General features: G+C 35.6%; 2 protein-coding genes across 4 annotated transcripts in view; one reads left to right on the forward strand and one right to left on the reverse strand.

Annotated features, from left to right (window-relative positions):
- Positions 1-4110: 4110 nt before the first annotated feature.
- Positions 4111-12382, forward strand: LOC106143487 (pickpocket protein 28-like). Its single transcript, XM_060945088.1, has 11 exons — positions 4111-4323; positions 4833-4936; positions 5965-6124; positions 7327-7472; positions 8152-8247; positions 8635-8716; positions 9179-9452; positions 10310-10366; positions 10806-10926; positions 11563-11669; positions 12213-12382. The coding sequence occupies exons 1-11, from the start codon at positions 4111-4113 to the stop codon at positions 12380-12382; spliced, it is 1530 nt and encodes a 509-aa protein (XP_060801071.1).
- A 151-nt stretch (positions 12383-12533) lies between these two features.
- The window catches only part of LOC106143561 (neuropeptide FF receptor 1), an 86897-nt gene continuing 78235 nt past the window's right edge, over positions 12534-21195 (reverse strand). For 2 of the 3 annotated variants that reach the window (XM_013345684.2, XM_060945237.1), the window contains exons 6-9: positions 20908-21005; positions 16798-16966; positions 15446-15567; positions 12534-14620 (exon numbers count right to left, since the gene is read on the reverse strand). In XM_013345684.2, coding sequence (XP_013201138.1) covers positions 14438-14620; positions 15446-15567; positions 16798-16966; positions 20908-21005 — 572 coding nt within the window. In that variant the 3' untranslated portion in view covers positions 12534-14437. The remainder of the gene's footprint in view (positions 14621-15445; positions 15568-16797; positions 16967-20907; positions 21006-21195) is intronic. The other variant, XM_013345685.2, reaches the window with a different exon arrangement.

Here is a 21195-nt window from a genome sequence, read left to right on the forward strand (position 1 = left end):
ACATTTCGACGGTTCTCTGTTGTCAAGGATAAAAATATTTTTCCATAATCGTCTTGTGTCCAAAAGTTGGTAGTAAGTGATGCTTTATGTCCTGTGATAACTGATTACAGAAAAGGTTTTACATATTCTATCCTATAAATTAATATCTCACAAACTTGTAGGAAAATTACTTAATAACATAATCAGCCCAATTAATTAAGTAATTAACTGAAAAAAGTAATTATATTACGGATAAAGTGAATATTACTGAACAAAGATAAAACATTACATACATACATACATATAGTCACGTCTATATCCTTTGCGGGGTAGACAGAGCGAACAGTCTTGAAAAGCCTGAATGGGTTTAGCTATTTGGCTTAATGATAGAATTGAGATTCAAATAGTGACAGGTTGCTAGCCCATCGCCTAAATAAGAATCCCAAGTTTGTAAGCCTATCCCTTTGTCGCCTTTTACGACATCCATGGGAAAGAGATGGAGTGGTCCTATTCTTTTTTGTATTGGTGCCGGGAACCATACGACACTGTATAAATAAATTATTTATATTACGGATAAAATGAATATTACCAAAGCTGCTAATAAAACATTTTTGATGAAAATAAATTAAACAAGCTGCAAAGTTCACGAATTGCCAATATTTCAATAGAATTATTGATGGTCAACGTTGATTAATTGATGTAATTATCGCAAAAAGGCAAATTTAAACAAAATTATCTACTGTTTATTCTGAAAATGAGGTAAACAATATATCAGCCGGGCAAACAAATCATGAACCGTCTTGGAGATAAATGCCTAGAGAGGACAATTACAACCATAGCCGGTATTACACGTACGTTATAAAGAAATTTAACGAAACGTTGTGAAATGATTAAGCAAAATAATTTCATTTTCATAAACTAAATATGAAGAATTTTTAATGATTTAGTTATTGGTGCTTTCGTACTGTCGTTTTACTATATTTTATTACCGATACCAATAAATAACTTAGATATTAAAATAAAAATCATACATATAATCACGTCTACATATATCCCTTGCAGGATAGACAGTACCAACAGTCTTGAAAATACTGATAGGCAACGTTCAGCTATTTGGCTTAATGATAGAATTGAGATTTAAATACTACGACTAGCATGTCGATGGACAATCACTTGATGAGAAACTTGTTCGTCAAAGTTTCAGTGTGTATGAACATTGAGTAATATTACTCCGCAAACTCCGCGTTGACACAACGTTATTTCAGTTACTAATTCCTTAAAAAACTTGAATGTCACCTCTATTCCAATAAACTCAAGAACTCATAGCAATCCGTATCAGAATTTTGTGTTGACTCAATGACGCGCCTTTAATCAGAGACGTGACAGAGTGGCGTCAATATTGATCAATTAAGGCGAGAAAAATATGTAAAGACTAGCTCGTGATAAAAATAATAATATTCTTAATCTCTTTCCCATGGATGTCGTAAATGGCGACTAAGGGATAGGCTTACAAACTTGGGATTCTCAATTCCATCATTAAGCCAAATAGCTGAACGTGGCCATTCAGTCTTTTCAAGACTATTGGCTCTGTTTACCCGGCAAGGGATATAGACGTGACCATATGTATGTATGTAGAAGCGAATATTGGTCTATACAACTAACCTAACCTTCCTACCCCAGCTTAATGCCATGGTAACACTCAATGACCATTCATGAATGGGCGATTCACTATTGTTGCTTTCCCTTACCATATGGCTAATACATTAAATCAAGTCTATATCCCTTGCGGGGTAGTCAGAGCCAACAGTCTTGAAAAGACAGATAGCATGTTCAGCTGTTTGGAATATGGCTATTATTCAAATGTATGCAACTCGGAAGAAACATTTATGTAGGTACGCTGTGGTTGTAAAAGATAGCAGCCGTTTCTATCGCGCGAAAAACAATCATTCTCCCGTTATAAAATGCGAAAGGGCGATAGTATATCGCGCGATAAAAACAGAGTCGCGCCTGTCATGTTACAAAGGCAGGTTCCTTGTGACAGGAACACTACAAGTCGACTACTTAAGTAATAATAAATAATAATAATAAAAAATAATCGTTTATTTTTCTCTCAACTTATTAATAGTAAGTATACATAATTCAGCTTATGGCAATATCTAAATTAAGTCGAGAGAACTGGTGCCTGAGATAGGTGGGTATAACCCTCCTGTGTTACAGGTCACTATGCTAAACAGTTTATATAGTCGCCGCTAAGGTTGTATGAGAGAAAAGAAAGAACAGTTAAGTGACATTCCAATTCTCTTTATATCCAGATTTCAACTTTGCAAAATTATTGCCCAAAATTAATTCGCAAATCTCGTAAACAAACCCATTTGCATATGCGATCCCTTCGTGGAATTATTTATCAAATGAAATTCCTCATGTAAATTAATGGAAATCGAGAGGCTGTGCCTTTAAAAACGGGACGTATTTCAAATTTCCTACTCATATTTACTAACTTTATATACACACAAAATATATGTACCTATAATTCAATTAATATGAGTGAGGATCCTCTGCAAAGGTTGCGGAGATCAGACGAAAGTCACTTTGTTTTTTAATCCAGGATCATCAGACTAACGCATGGACGAAGAAAATAATAAAAATACACTAGTCACTACGCCGAGCTTGCATGAAGAGAGTTATACCGGTGAAAAAAGAAAATCATGTAAGTATAGAAGATTTCGAAATAATATCTATACTATAAAGCTGAAAAGTTTGTTTATTTGTTTGAACGCGCTAATCTCAGGAAGTACTGGTTCGAATTAAAAAAATCTTCTTGTGTTGAATAGACTATTTATCGAGGAAGGCTTTAGGTTATATAACATCACGCTGCAACTATTAGGAGCGAAGAAATAATGGAAAATGAAAAATACGGGGAAAATTATTCACCCTTATGGGCTTCAATGATGCCCAAAATTACTATGCGGACGGAGTCACGGGTACAGCTAATCACTACATAGTATAAAACAAAGTCTCTATTTTAGTCTGTTTGTCTGTATGCTTAAATCTTTAAAATTACGCAACGGATTTTGATGCGGTTTTTTGTAACAGGTAGAGTGATTCAAGAGGAAGGTTTTTATGTATAATTTTTTCCGAATTTTGCACCCGTGCGAAGCCGGGGCGGGTCGCTAGTAATGAAATAAAATAATACTTGTATCGATACTGTTATAGACAGTTTGAGTAGAATTTAATTGGCATCTAAATGGATTCGGAATTTTTTGACATTAATTTACTTTGATTGAATCGGACTTTGCTTTTATCATCATTGGAACGAGTAAACTTTCATAAACTTTAATTGTATTTCAATTACAGCTACCATTTTAATGGAATCGTAGAACTAGACATAACTTCGATTGACTTTGATCATTTTTGTGTTATCAGTGGAAATATAAATTGATAAGTGGCTAGAATTTTTTTCTGGTAAGGTTTTGGGCTAATTTATGAAATTATATGGAACATGCATACATAATGGTCACGACTATATCCCTTGCGGGGAAGACAGAGCCAATAGTCTTCAAAAGACTGAATGGCCACGTTCAGCTATTTGGCTTAATGATAGAATTGAGATTCAAATAGTGACAGATTGCTGGCCCATCGCCTAGAAGAATCCCAAGTTTGTAAGCCTATCCCTTACCGCCTTTTACGACATCTACGGGAAAGAGATGGAATGGTCCTATTCTTAGGAATGGTGAAACATAAGATAAAATATAATAAAGCAATAAAAATGTAATACCCAAATTACTCCTATAATTGTGTCTGACATGCATTTTAGCAAAATTGATGTTAATGGCTCACGCGAATTTAATTTGACAAATTCCACGGGAACTATCGATTTTGCTGGGATAAAAAATATCGTATAACCTTCTTTTAACTTTTAATTATCGATATACGCAAAATTTCAAGAAGATTGGTTCAATAGATAACGCGTGGAGACACAACAAACAAACAAATAAACTTTCTTATTTATAATATAATAAGAATTATCTTTGTTTTAATTCATTTGATTTTAGATTAATTCATACATTCATATATAATCACGTCTATATCCCTCGCAGGGTAGGCAGACGTCCAACTGTTCCGCTGTTGATCATGTCTAAAAGGAACAAACCAAAATCGGTGAAATCTTATCTTCGGATGATAATACGAAACATATCGACCGTGAGCGGCACAGTGCACTTGACGGAGAAGAAGGGGAAGCAGCTGGTGATGTGGTCTTTCATCATGGTGATCAACGTGTGTTTGACAGCTGCTTTTATACTTTTCGTACGTCTGAAGTATCAGGACGAGCAAATTGTTACCGAGGTAAAAGGTTTTTCACCAATTATAAAGGTAGTAGGTACTAAGTAGATAGGATAGGCTGATAAACTTGGGATTTATCTTGACTAGAAAAAAGAATAGGACCACTCTATCCCTTACCGATGGATGTAGTAAATGGCGACTAAGGGATAGGTGTATGAACTAGGGATTCTTCTTTTGGGCTAGCAACCTGTCACTATTTGAATCCCAATTCTATTATAAAGCTAAACAGCTTAATTTGGCCTTTTGGTCTTTTTAATACCCTACAGATATAGAGTAAAGACGTGATAATATGTATGAATGTATGATTAACTGTCACTATTATTTAACATCACATATAAAGGGGGCATTAACTGTTTGCTCTGTCTTACCTGTTAATGATAATAAATGGTATATATATATGTATTTATGTTTGGTTCAATAAATCATTTACATAGTTCTCCACAACTCCACTCTCTTTTACAAAACCTATTGTATTTTGATCTATTGATTGTTGATTTTTGTTCACTATTTAGGTAAATGCTAATTGTAAAGTCAACCAAGTACCCTTCCCTTGTGTGTCGATTTGCAATTTCAATGTGGTCTCTGACAGGGAGTCGAGGAATGTGCGAAATCTGCTGTAAGTATTCTTCACGTATTTGATAAACAAAAAATGTTCTGCAACCCTGATATGTTTTACGTTTTATTTAAGATTCTTAAAGTTATAAGTAAATTAATAATTGTTGAGTTGATAACATCACAGATTGAAATAACATTTTGTTTGTATTTAACAATGTAAACTGAAAATTATGAATAAACTAATTTAGCAGGCTACAAAAGAATTTTGGAAATTATATTCGATATAAAGTATCTACCTTATAAAAACTAGTCCTCATATTTAAAAAAAAAACATAAATCTTTTAATTTATTCCGTTTATGTATAGCATGGAAAAAAATATCTTAAGAAAACTGCAAAGAGTCTACTTACTGGTTTAAAAAGTGACCTAAGTACTGTATAAATTTATTACCTACAGCTTTCTTCTAAAACTATCGCTGTTTCGCTTTTTATTATGACGTGAAAGCCTATTAAGTACAGTATGGAGGATTATATCAATGATAAACATGTGTGGCCCGAGCTTGACATAATGGCCTTTTAAATGCTTCTGCATTTTTGACATGGTGTTGACATAATTTGTACAGTGTGTACATATTTTATTTTATCTTTATTTTATTTGACGAAATATACGTATTGACATAATTAGTTCTACATTCATTCATGTTTTTTTTTAATGTAGATAATGTGCATTCGTCCACGATGTAGATTTAAGAGATCTATATATTTGTAAATTGACGTCCTATGAAAATGCTGCAGTGTAGTTTGTTCCGTCGCTTCTTCTACACATGCGCTTTGGAAGCGGTAGTAGTTATAATTAGATTTAAGTGATGTGACGTCAATAAGTGCTACCTTGTATCCAATTTTGAAAATAAATCTTTTCTATTTTAAACGGGACGGCGACAGTTTTTCGCGCGATGAAAACGGCGTCGCGCGTGCCATACAACGGGGGTGGTAGGCCTTATTTATCTCATCTATCGTGTTCATGTTGATACTCTCCATAGCTATACATCATTTTCTGACATTTCTTTAAATATTTTCTTAATGTTTTCCAGCAAACAACACGACATACACGAAGACGAAATCGTGGAATTCTTCAAATCGCTGTTCCTCTTGAGAATGTTAGGAGGAAGTAACTCTAATGTGCCTCATTTTAAAAATATTACAGACATTTTGAGAAAGCATTACTATGACATGGATACATTAATGGAAGAGGTAAATCGTTTATTCTCGTATCTTTGTTTTTGTTTATTTTTGTCAATCATGTTCTCACTTTTCTTATAGGCTACGGGCTAGTAACATACATACCTACATACATATGGTCACGTCTATATCCCTTGCGGGGTAGACAGAGCCAACATTCTTTGAACGACTTCTTTCTTTCTTCTTTCTTTAGTCTTTGAAATACTAGCAACCTGTCAGTATTTTAATTTTAATGCTATAATTTAGCTGAACGTATATCGAACTTTTGATCGATCCAATACAGGTTAGGTTTACCTGTATAGGAAATATGCTGAAAATAATAAGATATTTGCGCTGGTCAAGAAAGATTATGCACGCTTTAAACCGACAGTCATTTATTTTTCTTATTTTAAATTACATTATGTTTGTCCTAAAAAGGAGTTCGGAACACTCTAAGGAGTTTGTAACAACCTGCAAAGGTAGCGGAGGTCAGATGGGAGTCGCTTCATGTAAAACACCTGACTCACAAAATCCAGGGTCCATGGTCAAAGGCATACCACGGGCACCACTCCAGAGTGGTGAGGATGCAACCACCACTTAAAGCCAGGAGGAAGAAGTTGTCGAAGAACACGCTGCAGTGCAGCTTATTGCGCCGATTCTTCAACATTGACGGCCTCTGTGGCGCAGCGGCAGTACGCTTGTCTGTGACACTGGAGGTCCCGGGTTCCAATCCCGGCCAGATCATGATGAGAAAAGAACTATTTCTGATTGGCCTGGGTTTTGGATGTTTATCTATATATATAGTATTTATTTATTATAAAATATAGTATCGTTGATTTAGTATCTCGTAACACAAGTCTCGAACTTACTTCGAGGCTAACTCAATATGTATAATTTGTCCTGTATACATACATACATACATATGGTCACGTCTATATCCCTTGCGGGGTAGACAGAGCCAACAGTCTTGAAAAGACTGAATGGCCACGTTCAGCTATTTGGCTTAATGATAGAATTGAGATTCAAATTGTGACAGGTTGCTAGCCCATCGCCTAAAAAAATCCCAAGTTTGTAAGCCTATCCCTTAGTCGCCTTTTACGACATCCATGGGAAAGAGAGAGGAGTGGTCCTATTCTTTTTTGTATTGGTGCCGGGAACCACACGGCACATGTCCTGTATATATTTATTTATTGCAATTTCAAAGACGTAACATAATTGTATCATGACTTTAACAGGTGCATCAGAAATGTGAAGATCTCCTTCTCTACTGCAGTTTCAACAGAAGAAGACAGAACTGTGAGGATGTGTTCAACATGATCAAGACGTATCAGGGACATTGTTGCAGTTTTAACTACGTGGGTGTTGATGAGGAGAACAAACAGTAAGCACAATACATACATAGGTACATACATATGGTCACGTCTATATCCCTTGCGGGGTAGACAGAGCCGGCAATCTTGAAAAGACTGAATGGCCATGTTCAGCTGTTCGGCTTAATGATAGAATTGAGATTCAAATAGTGACAGGTTGCTAGCCCATCGCCTAAAGAGGAATAGTGTTAAATAATTCTAGTAATGTTATAAATGCGAAAGTTTGTGAGTATGTCAGGATGTCAGTATGGATGTTTGTTAATCTTTCACGCAAAAACTCCTGAACCAATTACGATGAAATTTGGTATGTAGGTAACTGAAGACCCAGAATAACATATAGGCTACTTTTTATCCCGGAGTTCCCGCGGAATTGATTGTTAAGTTATGATAGGGTTTCCACGCGGACTAAGTCGCGGGCGGACTCTAGTAGCACATAAATGAAACTTTTCACATCACAGCATAACTACATAATATAATAAATAAATAAATATATGTTATAGACGTGACGAACAACCCAAATTTGAGTTTGCCTCGAAGTAAGGAATTAGAAAATATTCGTTTCTCACCTGACCGGAATTCGAACTTGGGACCTACTGTGTCACAGCACAGATAAGCGCACTACCACCGCGCCACAGAGGCCGTGTGACCATGCACGTTATATTTTAATACATTTTATTTAATTTTTTTCAGAACTATGCTTACTTACGACGAAAATAACGAATATTATGAGCCTGGAGACGATGAAGCGCAAATGACAAAAATGATAGCAACATCGGAATCTGGAAGGTAAAAAGTTGTTTTAAAATCACTGTTGCTTTTAGATGTGCCGTGTAGGAACTACACGGCCACTGTTATTAATTCTTCTTCTTAAATATTCTTTTAATATTGGTACTGCTAAATAAGACCACTCCATCTCTTTCTCATGGATGTCGTGAAAGGCGACTAAGGGTGAGATATATCCTACTACTATTATAAAGGCGAAAGTTTGTGTGGATGTTTGTTACTCTTTCACGCAAAAACTACTGAACCGATTACCATGAAATTTGGTATGTAGGTAGCTGAAGACCCAGAATAACACATAGGCTACTTTTTATCCCAGAGTTCCCGCGGGATTGATAGGGTTTCCGTGCGGACGAAGTCGCGGGCGGCCTCTAGTAACTTATATATTTACAGGATCTCAGGATTGTACGTGTTGTTTAACGTGGAGCCGGACGACTACCCCAGCTGGGATTTGGGAAGATTTTATGGAGGACGGGTAATTTTATTACGTAATTAACATACATATAGTCACATCTATATTCCTTGCAGGTTTATAAAGTATTTATTTTTCTTTAAAATTTAAGCGGATGTGATAATAATATGCTCTAAAGGCAATAAAGATTTATTGAAATTGCGTACACTTCCTCGTCTTAATAACTATCAGGCGATTAACTAGTGTTTGGCTCTTGAAACTGTGTAAAAACTATGCTTTAAATATGTCTAATTAAAAAGTGGTAAGGATGATGAGACGTAATTTAAAAATTAGTAGAATAACGATAAATTTTATTGGACTAGTTTTAAATTTTATAAGAGAGCGTGGGTTTAGCTATAAACACGAGATCCAGCAAATAGCCGCCTGAGGATAGCGGGCGCACGCGCATCCATTAAATCCCCGGGCGGTGAAGAGCGCAGAATAGATCACACAAAAAAGTCTAATAAATAAAATTACCAATTTCAGGTACTTATTAACGACCCCAATGATTTCCCAGAAACGACAGTCTTATACGAATTCTTTTCGTCCGGTGATGCCTTGGACTTGAAGGTGGTTCCTCTGGTCTACCAAGCAGACGCCAACCTCCAAAGCGTGGACTCATCTGTGAGGAACTGCTGGTACCCTCAGGAAGTTTCATTAGAACACACTGACAGATATAGTTTTGAAACTTGCAACACTGAATGCAAAATGCAGACATATTTTTTACACTGCGGCTGTATACCATATAAGTATCCAAAAGGTACAAATACATACATATAATCACGTCTATTTCACGCAAGGGATTTGCGGGGTAGACAGAGCTTACAGTCTTGAAAGGACCGTTAGGACACGTTCAGCTATTTGGCTTTAAGTTAGAATTGAGATTCAAATAGTGACAGTGAAAAGAAGAATTCCAAGTTTACAAGCCTGTCACTTACTCGTCTTTTACGACATCCATGGGAAAGAGTGGTCCTATATTTTTCTATTGGTGCTGGGAACCACACGGCACGAATTTCATTTACAAAAGTGTATACAAATACATACATATAATATACGTCGTTATCTCTTACGGGGTAGACACAGCCAATAGTCTTAAAAGTCTGAAAATCCGAGCTCAGCTGTATAGCTTAATTATTGCATTGAGATTCGAATAGTGACAGATAGCTAGCCGATATCACATAAAATAAATGTTCAAGTTTATTCCCTTGATAGACTTTTACCATCTGCACAAAAAGAGAAGCAGATGGCACTCCCTATGGTTATTCTTTGCCAGTAGACCAGTGTAAAAGTGGAAGTATTTTGATGTCAATGGAATTTCATTTAAGTACATACATAGATATAATCCCGTCTATATCCCTTGCGGGATAGACAGAGCCAACAGTCTTGAGAAGACTGATAGGCCACGTTCATCTGTTTGGCTTCATGATAGAATTGACATTCATAGTGACAGGTTGCTAGCCGATCGCCTAAAAGAAGAATCTCAAGTATGTATATAAGCCTATCACGATATCCACGGAAAAAAGATGGAGTGGTCCTATTCTTGTTTCTATCGGTGCCAAGAACCACACGTTACCATTTTAATTTATAAAGGTGTGTGTTAAAAATATTTTGTTTCAGTAAAAGGTATGCGTATCTGTGATTTTTCGGATTTGGAATGTTTACATAATGTCACAGGTAAATATAAAAAATATATCGATTTAATACGTTTCAAGGGTTTGATTTCCTGCTAAGGATGCGATGGACTAATGGAAGTCGACGAAAACCCTCACCCGCCAACCAGGATGCATGGTCAAAGGCATACCCCGGGCTCCTGTTCCAGGTGAGGATGCAACCGGGACTTAGATAATAGAATACCATTTATTGCACATAAATTATAACAAAAATAACTTATATTAAACTTACGCTAAGGTTATGTATAAAAGGCGGCCTTATCGCATTATGCAACCTCTCAAAGTTAGTATTTCACAACGTTAGTCTAGCCTTTACTTTGGGGCTTGCGTCTGTGTGACTTGACCTTTATATATTTTTTTCAACTAAGTTGTAAAAAACAACTTGTGTATTTTCAAGTCAGGATAATAAAAATATATTTTATTAATTGGTATTTCCCTTATAGTTCGCGTGTCCAATAAAGACAGGGCATGTAAACCGGAATGTAAAGTGGAATGTAACGACAAACGATACGGCATCACTTCTAGCCTTTCGCCTTTCTTAGCCTCAGACGAAAATGAGTTGCCGTAAGTGTCAGATGATTAAGAGACATATCTCTGTCCTTATTATGATAGGTTTACTATCACATCTATTTCCCTTCCTGGGTAGACAGTGCCAACACTCTCATAAATACAGAAAGGCTGCTATTGATGTAGTTGAGATTCAAATTGTACATACATACATACATATAATCACGTCTTGTAAAGACTGATAGGCCACGTTCAGCTAGGATTGAGATTCAAATAGTGACAGGTTGCTAGCCTAAAAGAAGAATCCCGTTTATAAACCTACCCTTAGTCGGCTTTTACGACATCCATGGGAAAGAGATGGAGTGGTCCTATTCTTTTTTGTATTGGTGCCGGGAACCACACGGCAATTCAAATTGTCACTATTTGAATCTCAACTACATCAATAGCCGATTTTAATTCGCCGAGTTTAAGTTTATATAGTTTATTAGCATATCAATTAGTCGCCTTTTACGACAAAAGAATTCATGGGAAAGAGATGGAATGGCGCTTCAAAACTCTTAATTCATTTTTTTTTATTTCTCCACATTTGATAATTACCAAACGCAACAACTATGGGACATCTAAACTAATGTTATAAAGCTGAAGAGTTTGTTTGTTTGTTAGCTTGTATGCAACGTATGTTTTTATTTTCAGCCCCGGAACCAACTTGTCCCAAGTTTCATCACTACGTGTTTACTATGAAAAATCATCATGCAACTGTTACAAAATGAAATTCTTAATCGATTTCAACTTCATCATCGGTAAGAATGCGTTTTCAAAAGCGTATTTAAGGCTACCTACAAAAGAGTACAAGTTTTTCGTAAATCCCACGCGAATTATAGTTTTTATCGCAGTGAAAAGTACCCTTAGTCCTTCTTCACTCTTAGATTATGTATTTATATGCAAAATTTTTGGAAGATTGGTTCAGTCGATAACGCGGGAAGAGACACCAAACTAATTACTTGGAATGATCTTGAAATTTTCTTGTTATCATTTCACGGATCAAGAAGACAATAACTAGAATTATTTAATCCATAAAAAAACTGTATTTTTCTGTGCCGTGTGTTTCCCAGCACCAATACAAAAAAGACCACTCCACTCCATCTCTTTCCTATGGATGTCGTAAAAGGCGACTAAGGGATAGGCTTAAAAAACTTGGGATTCTTTTTTTAGGCGATGGGCTAGCAATCTGTCACTATGTGAATCTCAATTCTATCATTAAGCCAAAAAGCTGAACGTGGCTTGTCAGTCACAAGAGATATAGCCATGACCATATGTATGTATGTATCTTTCTTGTATTTCAGCTACTTTTGGAGGCGTTTTCGGGTTGGGCTTTGGCGGATCTATATTAACTATTGTTGAGATAACAATATTACTTATTTCAACTTTGTACATCGTTTCTAGTGATCTCATTACGTTGTATTTGATAGAATCGAAAATTTCATCAAAAATAAAGCCATATTATATGAAATAAACATATTGTATGAAATGGATAACATAATTGGAAAATTAAAAATGCTATTTATTAAACAAATTCATTTATTTACATCGTAAACTCTAGTAAAAGATACAAATTTCTTAGTAAATATTTTACAAAGAACGATATAGTTTTTCTAAGCTGTAATTCTTCGATTGTTTATTAACTTTGTGATTTATTAATAAGCATAATTTCATTGAAACAATTCATATGTTGAAAAGAGATTTCTTTTTGGAAGAAGCTTTAATTTAAGAGCAATTAAAATACATTTTAGCATAATCTTATAATAATGACTTAGAAACGTCCCTGTATAACTCGTAAATAAATTCTATTTATAACACAAATTAAGAATAATCTATGTATACGAAATATATTACATAATAAGTAAGCAAAATTTTTGATTAACTCCCAAATTTAATTTTTACATACATACACATACAATCACGTCTCACGAGCCAACAATCTTGAAAAGACTGAAAGGCCACGTTCAGGACTGATTGCTAGCCCATCACCTGAACAAGAAGAATCCTAAGTTTATAACCCTTTCCCTTAGTCGCCTTTTACGACATCCATGGGGAAGGTGTGAAAGATTTAGTATCGGTTTGAATTTGCGTTTTATAAATTAGTTTTAAAATCTATATTTGGTGCCAAAAAGACTAGATTTTACTTGGAAAAAAGCTAGTCCTAAAACACTAAACTTTTACTTAAAACTCATTTATTCATATAATCTCGTCTATATCCCTTGCAAGGGCTTGAAAGACCGAAGAAGATAGCCAATTATTTACTTAAAAATATGAAATATAATTTACCAACAATTTGTACACTTTAAGCGCAAACTACTTCGAAATGACTTAAATAAGACGAAGTCAGGGCATCAAATTATACGTTTCAGAAAAAAAAATATAAATGGAAACTTACACAAAATAGCGTACTAGCTTTATTCTGACATCTTTCCTTAATAAACCTGTGGCTGATCTATGTCTGCATTTATAGATACTAGTTCTGCCCCCAGGCTTCGCTGCCGTAGGAATTTCAGAATAAAAATTACTTTATAAAGGATCGTTTAACGGATTAGGAGGAAATTTTGTTCACGTGTAGAGTCATAGATGTTTACTAAATTTCATCAACCACACATCCTTACAAATATTCATATTAATAATATTAGTACGTATATCTTGCGAATTTCTTTTTTGTTCCTTACAGTGAGGTTCCTACTTTTAATACTGAGCGTCGGTGGACTATTCGGTAAGGTGCCCGGTTCAAATTCGCGATGCGCATAAAGGCACAGGTTCAAATCCCACCTCAGCCGTGTAGAAATAACTATTTCTGAAATTATGTTCATTCCTTGAGGAAACCTGCACATTCAGGCAACTGGATGTAAAAAGGATATTATACAGGTAAGGTTCCCCCGCAAAGATTATGGAGGTCAGATGGGAGTCGCTTCGTGTATAAACCTGACTCACCCAATCCAGGATCCATGGTCAAAGACATACCCAAGCACCTCTCCAGAGTAGCGAAGATGCAACAGGGACTAAAGCAAGGAGGAACAAGACCTATATTAAATAATGTTCTTTTAGTCCAAAAAAATATTTTACTGGTGTTGTGGTTTTTCTAATTCCTTCCAACTGCTATTCCATAACGACGTTATTCTGACAACTCTTCTTTATGGAATTACGGGGAATATTCTTCTTTATGTATATATATTATCACGTATTCGATTCTTCCGGATATGAGCCAGTCTCGACTGGCTTGAAAGCCACTTTCGGCTATTTAGCATCACAAATTTGCATACCTATAAGCAAGAATCCTAAATTTACAACCCATTTCTTTGGTCGGCTTCTAATATCTGCGCGGAAAGGAAAGCAACTTGCACAAGGCTTACAGTTCAGGTGGAAAACTGAGAAGACATATTAAAGTTATTTCCTTTACAAAAACTATGGTGTCTCGATGTCGGTCAGTCGTTCCGACCGCAATGTCCTATCAAAGAAGTTACTGTAATCTTCTGTTCTATCGTGGGCATATACTTCTTTATCGGGTAGGTACAGCACATCTTTACAAGTACTGTGGCTTCTGCCTATCCTTCCAACCGCTGTCCCTTAACGAAGTTCCACCCTGTACTCTCCCGTACTGGATCGCTGGGTTCTGGGCGCGGTTCAGGTGGTTGCTACTCCTGAAGGTCACAGTGGTACAGGTTCGCAAACTAGACGTGTTGGATTTTTGACGTAAACCTTGCATCTGGAAGAAAAAATATGCATAGGTTGACTATCGTGAAAAGGAGTAATAATGAACCTCTTAATCACAAAATTTATAAGAAAAATGTCTTATCTTTTTTCCTTTTCTACCACTCAAGTTAACCTTTTAGGTACGAAGCTAAGAAGTAAGAGAACATTCATATATATAATTAGTCTCTATCCTTTACGGGGAAGACAGAGCCAACAGTCTTGAAAAAACTTCAAGGGCCCATTTTGGAATGATGATGATCGAATCGCCTACAAGAAGAATTAACTTTCACAATTTTTACGGGATTAATGGTTAAAATCACGCCTCTTTCCCGGAGGGGTAGGCAGATATTTCGTCATGACTCCTGCATTCATGCTTCATTCACATTCATCAACCTGTCATGAAAGCTCGTCGATTTAGGGTGCTCCTGATCTCTTTTAGATCAGAACATTTAGCCAAGTATCACGCTGTTCCATTACCATGGATTTATTCCATAGGGAAAAGACATATAATTAGTCCTTTCATACCGACTCATCGGTTTAATTTACTCAACACATGCCTGCCGTGTGGTTCCCGGCGTCAATACAAAAAAGAATAGGACCACTCGATCTCTTTCCCATGGATGTCATAAAAGGCGACTGAGGGATAGGCTTACAAACTTGGGATTCTTTTTTAGGCGACGGGCTACAACCTGTCACTATTTGAATCTGAATTCTATCGTTAAGCCAAATAGCTGAACGTGACCATCCAGTCTTTTCAAGACTGTTGGTTCTGTCTACTCAGCAAGTGATATAGACATGACCATATGTATGTATGTACACATGCCTGGTATAAACTTACATGGAAATGAGTACTAGAGTGTATGTTACCGGGGTCTTGGCAGATCAGCTTTCGGAGGGAGCGCCTGAAGTTGCGGGTCATCAGACAGTACACTATGGGGTTCACTGCTGAGTTCGTATGCCCTGGAATGATATTAATAGTAAATGATTAGGATTGTTGTTGACACAGACGTTATTATAAGCATCACAACTTTTGCAGGGAACATTCATCCCTGCAAAGGTTGTGATGCCAGACGGGAGTGACTGATATGAATCTGTCTTCCCCGCAATGGATAAAGATATCCCTTGCGAGGAAGACAGAGCCAAAAATCTTGAAGAGACTGATAGGCTACGTTCAGCTGTTTGGCTTAATGATAGAATTAAAATTCAAATAGTGATAGGTTGCTCGCCCATCGCCTAAAAAAGAATCCCAAGTTTGTAAGCCTATCCCTTTGTCGCCTTTTACGACATCCATGGGGCAGAGATGGAGTGGTCCTTTACTTTTTTGTATTGGTGTCGGGAACCACACGGTACATGATTAGGATTGTTGTTGAAAAAGACGTTATTATAAGTATAAATGTTCCCTGCAAGGGTTGTGGCGGCCAGGCGGGTGTCACTTCGTGTATAATCGATCGTGTACAAACAATCAAAAATAAAAACGAGAAAAATAAATTACATACCTACATACATATTAGTCACGTCTATATATATACCTTTGAGTTGACAAACCCCACAGTCTTGAAAAGGCTGAAAGGCCACGTTCAGCTAAATGGCTTTGTAATAGAATTCAGGTGATGACGGATTATTTTGATTATGGATTATTTATGATGGAAAATAATAATTATAGTTACACATATTACAATTGTCTAAATGTTCAAGTTTCTCATGGTGTTTTTCCTTGCTGTAAGAGCGTTGATAAGCAATCAAACTTATGTATCAAACAGATCAACTCTTATTAGGCTTTTCAGTAAGGCATGACATCCATAAGAACGATTTGGAGTGATTCTATCCTAAAGTGCCGAGAACCGTTGTTGAAGAAAATGCTGCAGTGCAGTTTGTTATCGCTTCTTCAGCACTGACGCTTTTAAAGCGGCAGTTTTACATAATTAATTTGACGTCAACCAATGTTGTGAAAACAAAAGATGATAATTATTAATTGATATGAAGTGTCGTATAATAAATTAAAAAAAATATCTAAATTCAAAATTTTTATACATTTATAACAATTTTGAATTTGAATTTGAACCACACATCACCAGAAGCACATGAAACGGATAGATTCGACATGAAATTCAAATTCAAAATTCAAAATTTTTATTCATAATTAAAAAGTTTTTTTTTTTTTTAAAGTTTGAAATACTCGTAAATACCAACCTAACAACAACGTGTAAGGTAGTACCAGAGACACGGACTCAGCTTTGACAGCATTGACGTCGATTAGTAGCTGAAGAATGTTGTACGGCAGCCAGCACAGAGCAAACAGCACAGCCAGAAGTAACAGAATCCATGCCACCCGCTTCCTCTCGCGGACGAGGCGTAGGCGCTGAAAAGAGACAACAGTATGTCACTTTGACGTACTTACTCATTTCATGGGGAAGTGAAAAATTTAATTACAATTTGAAAAGAGTTGTTTAAAAAATTTACAGGATAGAACAAAATTCTTAAATACATACACATATAAAACTCTGCTCAATCACAATAAAAGAGATTCTTATTTTAAGGCTTTTAAACTTGAGATTCGTCTTTTAGGCAATGGGCTAGCAACATGTGACTATTTGAATCTCAATTTTATCAAAAACACAGCTGAACCTTTCCCTTTCAGTCTTTTCAAGACTGTTGACTCTGTCTACCCCGCAAGGGATATAGACGTGACTATATGTATGTATGTATATTTAAGGATTATGTTCTTTACTAAAATACATCTATATTATTCCATTTTAATTGTTTACGTGTACACTTCGCTATTATTACATCACTGCATATTAAAAAAAAAACGCGAAGCTCAAGACCGAGCGGGATGGCGACGCACTGTGGATGCCCTCTGCCCCAGCTAGGGGACATAGGACCTTAAGTCAAGTCAAGTCAAGCATATTAAAAAAGTCTTCCTATTATATCTGTCTGTATGTATGCTCTAATCTTCGAAAGTAGTAGACGGATTTTGTTTCTGTTTAAAATGGGTTTTTAAGGAAGGTTTATATCTGTAAATGATATCCGAGCAGAGTCGGGGCGGGTCATTTGAGACATATAAAAATGAAAACTATTTTTATTTAGTTCTATACTGCGAATCTAGTTTATACTCGTAAATCAGTAGTTCAAATTAAAAACCATAATTTTCATTCATTATTTTCAAACATCACTTAATAATTGTTATTTTCATATCTTTTGGTTTCAAAACATTGATTGACGTCAAATAAATTACTTAAAACTAAGTTTACTGCCGCTTCCGAAGCGTCAGTGCAGAAGAAGCGGTAACAAACTGCACTGCAGCATCTTCTTCAATAACTTCATCTTCACAACTATCCGAATTTAGAATAGATATGTGAACGACATTGTTAAGTGGAGACTTGATCCAAAAAAAACAAGATTCTTATTTAAAGAACATTACAATTCGTTCTACTTTAAGATATTTATGGTAAAACAATTATTTTCCCGCGTATTTTAAATAAGGTTTTACAGTAAACAATTACTTAGAACTGCTTTTAAAGTTAATGTGTTTTCAAAATGTTAAAAATTCTCTTCTCAACGATTGTGGTTCGTTGTTGTGATTCATGTTTAAAAATAGCCCGTTGAATAATAGGACCAAATTTTGTGTCGCTACTAACAGCCAAATAAAAGGTTAAATACTACAAAGGTCACAGGTCATTCATTCACCCGAAAAGGTTTCATTCTTAAGAGGTCAGCAAATAAGAAGGAAAACACAAAATCCCATCACTTTTTGATGTCACAGAATGTTCCTAAACAAAGTTTTGACATCGACTTCGAATTCTTTGTCCCAATTCAATCCAGCAATCAATTTATGACGAGCGCATAGACCTTAATGTACTGGTTTAGATGACATTAACTCGATTTTATTACTATACTAGCTTTTACAGGCAGCTTCGCCCGCGCAAGTTAAAATAAAACACAACCTCATTGGAAAGTATTGGCTGGAAAACAAATGATATTAAAAAAAGGAACAAAAACTGTATTTTAGCGCTAAACCATATTTTAAGTTCGGTTTTATTGTTTAGTTCAACTTATTGTTTTTATTATTTAAAGTCCATTTAGTAGTAGTAAGTAAGACGCTTACAAATCATTTCCTTTACTCATATTTCAAGAAATGGACTTTAATTTTTGCAAGTATGAAAGGTGCCGTATGTCCTTCTCCAGACCAGTTCAAGAACATTGACGACTAGGGGATATACTCGTACTTATAAACTTGGGATTCTTCTTTCAGGCGACAGGCTAGCAACCTGTTACTATTTGAATCTAATTTCTATCATTAGCACAAACAGCTGAACGTAGCCTATCAGCCTTTTTAAGACTGTTGCCTCTGTCTTCCCTGAAAGGTACAACGCAATTACTATCTCAAACGCAGATTACTCAGAAAATATGTCCGTTTTGATCAGGGTTATCTCAGATCGGATTATCAAATCCTGGATCTTTTAGTGGCAAGAATTTAACCACTGGGACAAGAGGCTGCCATAGTCAACCGATCGAATCTCTATAGTTATCCCGTACAGATCCCGGTTCAGCGTGTGGGATAAACTCGTCCTTTTAAAGTTTATGGAAGTTGCCTTAGACAGGAAGCCTTTTACAGGAGGATTTTCCTTGTTCACGTCATGATTTATCCTTTTGTTCAGAGTCTGAAATATTTACATTATGCAGGATTGGCATTCCGCGGGTAATCATAGATGATAGAATGCATAGATAAGTAATCAAATAAATTAGAGTAAAAATCAAAGTGTTTGTCTTGTCAGAAGTGATTTTATTTGATTGATGCTACAAAAAAGTAATCAAATTAAACACGAATTGGGCATCTCATCATCATCATAAATTTCACATTTTAAAATTATATTTATAAGATATTTTGACAGCGCACTTATTATATAGATGGAATAAAAAGTTCTAGAAAAGTGTGTAAATAATATTTTACTACTAAGAGACAAACAAACAGGGAGTAATTGCGAAGAAGGGCTTTAGAAAATACTCATACTTACTTTTCTACTTAAAAAAGCTTTCTAATCAATACGATAGTGAAATAAAAACGTGGTAAATAAAATCGTGACAAAGAATAAAGGTTTGGTATGTTTGCCGATAGAGGAATAAGTTCATGTCTGATCGGTGTTTTATCTTGAGCTCTTTCGTACTTCCGAAAGCACGTTTAACTATTGATCCTAATATTTTTTCGAAAAAACATTTTTCAAGATCACAGGATTTAATATTTTTAATCTAACAATTTTTTTAAACACCACATGACTGAAAGCAAAAGCAAATAAATAGATTTGAATGGTTTTTCTGTATTTAAAATGTGTGTAAAAAAAAAATTGATATAAAAACAATTGCCATATGTCAAAAGTTGATTCCCAATATATATTTTTTGATATGACAACTTATTGTTGAAAACAGGAAACAGTAATGTTTTGATTTAATAAGATAATTATTGAGAAATATAATTGCATAACAAAATGAATATGTTAATTACATTACAATAAATAAATAAATACTTTTAATTGGTATATAATGTAACATGAAAGCAAATAATACATAGACAGAATTGTATTGACTTTAGTGCGATGTTTTGGAAAAAGCGCGGCCATGATTACTTTTGTTTTAGGTACTGTGACTGTACTGTATATGATTCAATTCTGTTTAATAAATAGTTTTAACGATACTCCTGTATTATTTTTGAGTTAGTCTTCATGACGAACTTGATAAACGAGGCTTATGAAAGTAGAGGAACTCGACCGCCACCAAAAGATCTTCCGCCAGGCTAGGTGTGATGCCTGGGGAATCGCGGCTCCGATGATATTGAGTCGGAGGTTGTATTTATGCTTCAATCCGTGAAATCTTTGTAATCGCGGTTTAAATTCTTCGTTGCTATTGGCTGAGTGCGACAATATCGTGTTCGACATTTGGTGTGTGACATTAGTGATAACGCCACATCGTCAAAATTAAAACTAAAAATTCACGTTATTATATATTTAATTACGTATCTTCTATCATGTAAGCAGCTAATTTATTTTGTTCCGGAGGTTTTCCTGATAACAGATTAAGGCCGTTCGAAGATAGTATGACATCACGTTTATTATCAGCCCCCCCTAGAATAGCGGGCTGCTAAAACAGAACTAGGGGTACACTATAAAGATTTTATAGGGAGTCAAGAAAGGGTGCGCTGTTAGAGAGAGAAAGAGAGAGCAAACGCGAGAACGGTACACTCCTCCCCTGATTCGGCTCGTATAACCAAAAAGTTGGTAATAGTCCTGACCACCCAGAAATACATACCTGTTGGCTGTTTACGCTGCCTTCCGTCTGGTCGAAGGGCGGCAGCACTGAGCACAATCTTCTTCCCATCAATGAGTACGACACGACCACTATACATCCTGAAATTGAGAAAGTATAACAAAATTAACATCGGCTTAATGGTCTTTTTGTTTTGATCCTCAGTCAGGTTGTGATAGATTTTTTTTAATCATACTGAGTCTCCAATTTTATTTGTACAACAAAGTTACTAAGAACTTAGAGCTCGCGAACACTTTCAATTTTAACGAAATCGTGTATGTATTTATATTT

This window comes from Amyelois transitella, chromosome 7 (assembly GCF_032362555.1).
Source record: "Amyelois transitella isolate CPQ chromosome 7, ilAmyTran1.1, whole genome shotgun sequence".
In the NCBI taxonomy this organism is placed as follows: domain Eukaryota; kingdom Metazoa; phylum Arthropoda; class Insecta; order Lepidoptera; family Pyralidae; genus Amyelois; species Amyelois transitella.